The sequence below is a fragment of the Solanum stenotomum genome, chromosome 3 (assembly GCF_019186545.1).
Source record: "Solanum stenotomum isolate F172 chromosome 3, ASM1918654v1, whole genome shotgun sequence".
NCBI classification, from domain to species: Eukaryota; Viridiplantae; Streptophyta; class Magnoliopsida; order Solanales; family Solanaceae; genus Solanum; species Solanum stenotomum.
The window spans coordinates 2314941-2320227 of record NC_064284.1 but is presented as its reverse complement, the minus strand read 5'-3'; the positions used below and the strand labels follow the sequence as shown (position 1 = coordinate 2320227).

The 5287-nt window shown below is 34.3% G+C and overlaps 1 protein-coding gene across 1 annotated transcript; it reads right to left on the bottom strand.

Annotated features, from left to right (window-relative positions):
• Positions 1–1564: 1564 nt before the first annotated feature.
• LOC125860418 (60S ribosomal protein L37-3-like) lies at positions 1565–2775 on the bottom strand. The gene is made up of 4 exons (XM_049540376.1): positions 2624–2775; positions 2390–2525; positions 2179–2280; positions 1565–1821 (listed from the first exon to the last, which is right to left on the bottom strand). Exons 1-4 carry the CDS (start codon positions 2624–2626, stop codon positions 1775–1777), a joined length of 288 nt encoding a protein of 95 aa, XP_049396333.1. The 5' UTR covers positions 2627–2775; the 3' UTR covers positions 1565–1774.
• Positions 2776–5287: the final 2512 nt, after the last annotated feature.

Below are 5287 nucleotides of genomic sequence, written 5' to 3'. Positions count from 1 at the left end.
TTTCTGATTATATGTTCTGCCATACAATCAGAGTATCATAGTTTATTGCGAAGTTCCGTTGATAGAAGATCAAAGGTACGCGCAGCTTAAGCTAACCAATGGTATGATATTAAGATATGAAGGTATGAAAGTCGTAAATTAGGATAGAAGATAAATAGGTAACCTCCCCAAACTCTACTACCATGTGAGATTTCACTGGTATGTTGTAGAAAATGAAAGGTTTTCATGTATGCAGTATTTATAACGTCTTGGCCATTAACACATACAAGTTCATTCATACTGGAAGATTATCAAACAGGGTAGACTCACAGTAACCTAACAATTGAAAAACATTGTGAATGACTGGAATGAAGGCCAAAACGTATAAATTTAGTAAGCCTTTGGGCAACATTTGGATTGCAATTGAAAAACAAGAATATCCATAATTTAAGTTGGAAAAGAGTATTTGAAAGTCATATGTATTTGTGCATAAAGTTTATTTCATGATTGAAGATTTGTGCGGAAAACCACTACCGTTTCATTTGAAATACTTATATCATTGTTGAAAACCTAACTTTTTTAATACCAAACAGATCTCAGTTAACTAAGTCGAAAACAATACCCTTAACTCTTAAGCACTACCTCAGATAGCAAGGCATGGTAACAGTCAGCTATGTGCACAGTTTTGGTTGGAAACAAGTTATACCATGATTAATTATACTAGAATTAGCTATCCCACCATGTATATAGAATAACTTATTCCATCCCTGATGGGATAAGTTTTGACAACCAAGACACCAAAGTTTAGGGTTTAGGGTTTAGGATTTGGTTGGAAACAAGTTATACCATGATTTAATTATACTAGAATTAGCTATCCCACCATGTTATATAGAATAACTTATTCCATCCCTGATGGGATAAGTTTTGACAACCAAGACACCAAATTTTATCCCTAGACTATTTCTTTTTATCCCTCACACCAAACAACCCCATGGTTACCTTTCAACTTATGTAAATTCATATAGCTAATTTAATTAATTAAAGAAGAAGATAAAAAAAAAAATTCCAACTAAAATATGAATATGTAACGACCAAACAACAGTCATGTACCAAATTAACTTGAGAAATGTTAAGGTCGGAGTTCACAAAATCCAAAGGGAGATCGTGCTAAAAGTGCACGTAGCTACAAAAGGTGAGAATGAAACTGAAAGAGAAGTCACAGAAATTCGGCCTACCAGGGCTAATACCAACTCTCCTTTCCAAAACATAGGCAGACCGCAGATGGAAGAAATCACCAGGGTTATTATCTCCACACATACATTCCCCAGTAAGCATTACGATTCATGGCTTCACAAGCGCTCATCAAAAAAATGGTATTAACATGCTGAATGAAAAAGAACATATCAAATGCAATCTTCAAACAATAGGATGGATAATCCATCATAAAGCTGTTCTAAGGACAAAGGCGGGTGATCAGCTAGAATAGATGCAAGAAGAAAAACATCAACGCATTCGGTAAGTTGCAACGAGCAATAAAAAAAACAGATACGGGTGGGTACGAACTCAAAAACTCAGATTCAGCAACAAAAATAGAAAGCAGCTTATAAATTAAATCAAAACTCTGTATCAGAATGTCAATTTCAACAACACATTTCAAAAATTTAAGTACTTCTAATTTAGACTGGACATCAACAACAAAAATAAGCCTTCCCAAATTTCTTTGCCCTCTAATACTTGAAAATACTTTCAAAATGAAGCAACCATTAAAAAAGTACACTCCTCAATTACTCTCTCTTCAAGCAGAAGCTGTTGTTCCCTTCTTCCTTGGAGCTGCTTCAGTCCCTGAACATATTGCAATTCGAAGTTCATTAACATAGACAATTCAGAGCTCCTTGACTACACAAACTACTAAGACACAGATATGGAAAATCAACAAATCCGATACACGAACATTCGGAGAACACATTTTCCATAGCTCAAATTAACAAAGACTACACGAACTTAATTCTAAAACTCAATTACAAAAATAGATGCAGAGAACATACTTCTTGCTCAATAAGCAAAGACTACACAGAACTTCTTTTTTTTACTTCAATTACAAAAGTAACTCAACTAGCGTAGTGGATTTGACAATGTGGATCACTGTTTAATCAGAAACTAAAGATCACAAATAACAGCAAGCCATAATACGACGTGTACCTTCTCTGAAATTGGTCTTGAATCTGCGAGGGACGTTGCGGAGGTACCTCATGCGGCCTGTACCAGTTGTCTTCCTGCGGATTGCCTTCACACTCCAGTTGTCTGAAATCCATTTCATTCAACATAACAGTAAATTATATATCGGACTAAGAAGAAAGTTTTCATAGCGTCATATACAAAACAAATTATACGGTAAGAGAAAGAAAGTTACATGATCTCTTCCTAGCAGCAGGATAAGCACAAGCAGAACATCGGCTCTTCTGGAGATGGAAACTGCGGCGACCGCACCTCACACACAGTGTGTGGGTCTTGTTCCTCCTCTTACCAAAGCTTCCTGTTCCCTTACCCTATAATAATAACAATACAAAATCCACATTGGTTGGCACATCAACACCTCTTGCAGGCATAAAAGGTGGGGAAGTAAGAGTAATGGAGTAACACTTACCATTGCTGTGCAGTTGCAGAAACCCTAGCGTCTTCCTCAGATAGATTAGATTCGGCGATAATAAGAGAGTTTATACGTCGTAGTTGGAAAGGGCTTTAGGGTTCTTAAAGTGGGCCAAAAGTGTTTTGGGCCTAGTATCTTACCGAGCCCATTTATTCTATTACTTGGCCCGGAAAACGTATATACGTAAGAATAATGAGATCCATTATTTAATTTATTTTTTTTTATAGAAGTAATGGATAATGACAAATACGTTTAACTAATAATTAAAAAAATTGTGAATTAAAAATTGCACTAATTTGGAGATTCTTAAAATCTTAGTATCTCAGTCATTTCGATTCCTACCTTGTAGTTTTCAGACAGAAAAAAGAAAGAAAACGATATATTTTGATACTCACATGCTATTGAGTGTTAAAAACACCTCCCATGTGGGCGCAAAATATTGTATTAATGGCACTTCAAAAAGAGATAGTAGGACCACTACAAAGTACCAACTCAAAACATGGAACTGGAAAAAGAAAAAGATGATTAATTGAGATGGTTCCATATAGAGTTTCAGAATTTATTCTTGAAAAAATAGTCTAAAATCCCTCTAATCTATACCCGAAATCTCAACTACACACTCCAATTTCACGGGTGTCCTATCACCACCTGAATTAATTAAAAATGAAATAAATAACCCCTTAAAATGCTATAACCACTCATGTGTCTTGTGGTGAAACACACGCACCTGACACGTGTTTTTCACCAATTAATCTTCGTTAATTATTTTTTCTCCTTCTTCTTTATCCTTTCTTCCTCAATTATTTTTCAACCTTAATTCTTTGTGAAAGTTTCGATTTAAAATAATATTGAGGGATTTGAATCCAATTTGGGAGATTTTTTTTTTGTTGAAGATTTAATTACCTTGTGTAGTTGTAGAGAAATGTAGACTTGCCGCCTCCTCCATCCTTTTCTTCAATTCGCGGCGGCGAATTTTGAATAGAAATTTAATCCTTGGTTTTCGCCTTAATCACTTCCATCTCTTCACCCCTAACTCTTTTACTTTCTTCACCTGCTCAAAGTTTTAACCCAAAAAATATTTGTTGTCTTGTCCATCAAAGTGAATACAAAGTTTAGTCTTCTATAACAAATAAATTTTATTTAAACCCTCTTTAGTATATAAAGTAGTTGAATTTATATTCAACGGTGAAAAAGAAGTATCTTTCTTCAAAAAGTCAAGAACATTGTTATGTAAAGACACAAAACCTTATCAAGAGAAGAAAAAGTTTGATGGTTTGGTTTAGATTACAAATTAATTATTTACAAAGATTAAGAATTAATTAGGAGATGAATTCCAAAAAGGTTGTTGGAAAATCTTCAAACTCCGACCATGGCAAAATTTAGATCAGGAAAATAGTTTAGCTAATAAGAAAGAGAAAGAAAACAATCAAAAAAAGAAAGAGAAAAAACGATCAAAAAGAAAAAAAAAAAATAGTCAGCTCACTCTCTCAAAGAGAGTGAATGCACTCTCTGTGCCAACTCAGCATTTCAGGAGTTATTTATTTCATTTTTAAATAGTCCAGGGGGGAGTGTGTAGTTGGGATTTCGGGTATAGGTCGGAGGGATTTTGAACCATTTTCTCTTTATTCTTTATTATTATTATTATCATTTTTTAAAATATCTATAAATGTTGATTCCAACCAGGATATAGCAAAAATACATACCATCAACACTGCAATTCAACTTGTTAGGTGTAGTACAGAGAAAAATGTGATTAAGCAAATCTATTTCATCATTTCTTAGAGTTTGCATTAGCTAGGCTTTTGGTAACACCTATTATTTATCTGATCTAATACTGCATATTGAGAGCTGACTGTTCAGTACTGTATATATATAAATATAAAGTATTAAGAGCAACAACATCCGGGTGTATTCCCGCCACAAAGCGACTTCTGGAGAGTATAAAGTGTATGTAGAACTTACCTCTACCTCAAAGCGTATAAACTATAAGAGCATTGGGGGGAAATGTATCAAGAGCGAGCAGATTATAGGAATTTATTGTTGAGGTGGACACTGCCTATTGTAGCATGTTGAAGAATTCAAGTGTTAAAACCGTAGGAAAGAGACTGATGTAATGAGCCCTCATCTCCTCAACCATTTCAATCATCTCTTCTGTTTATGCCCCTTATCTTCTTCAACCACAATTTACCAATCTTTAATGATTTGGGGTCCAAAACCAGCTCTTAGATTAGTGGCTAATTAAAGCATTTCTCATTATTACTTAAGGTCCCATTGACATAAAATTAGGTGTTCTTTAGTTGTATGTACTAATCACATCAAATATCAACCCAACTCACTCTTCAACATTCTCTTAACAATGATCATTGTTGAAATTCCATTCCCTAATTACGTACGTTTAATTATTCATAAGAATGCTATTCCCTCCATTTCAGTTTACTTGGATTCATTACATATTAACTATATAAAGTAATAGTAACAAAATTTAGAATTTCAAAACATCATTAATAAAGTTAGTTTAGGAAAATACGTCTCTAGTCAAAGTTTATTCGAGGTGTGTCAAGTCAACTAGGACAAAGTAATACGAAACGGAGTGAGAACTCAACTTCAGCCTAAGCTTTAAATATCCTCCTTCTGCTAGGTGGTGGATAGAACCATCAACTC

Excerpts from the sequence above, each read along its gene's own strand:
- LOC125860418 (XM_049540376.1), bottom strand. Across the intron at positions 2,281-2,389 it reads TGCTGCTAGGAAGAGATCAT|ACAACTGGAGTGTGAAGGCA; the intron begins GTAACTTTCTTT and ends AATGGATTTCAG. Across the intron at positions 1,822-2,178 it reads CAAGACCAATTTCAGAGAAG|GGACTGAAGCAGCTCCAAGG; the intron begins GTACACGTCGTA and ends CAATATGTTCAG.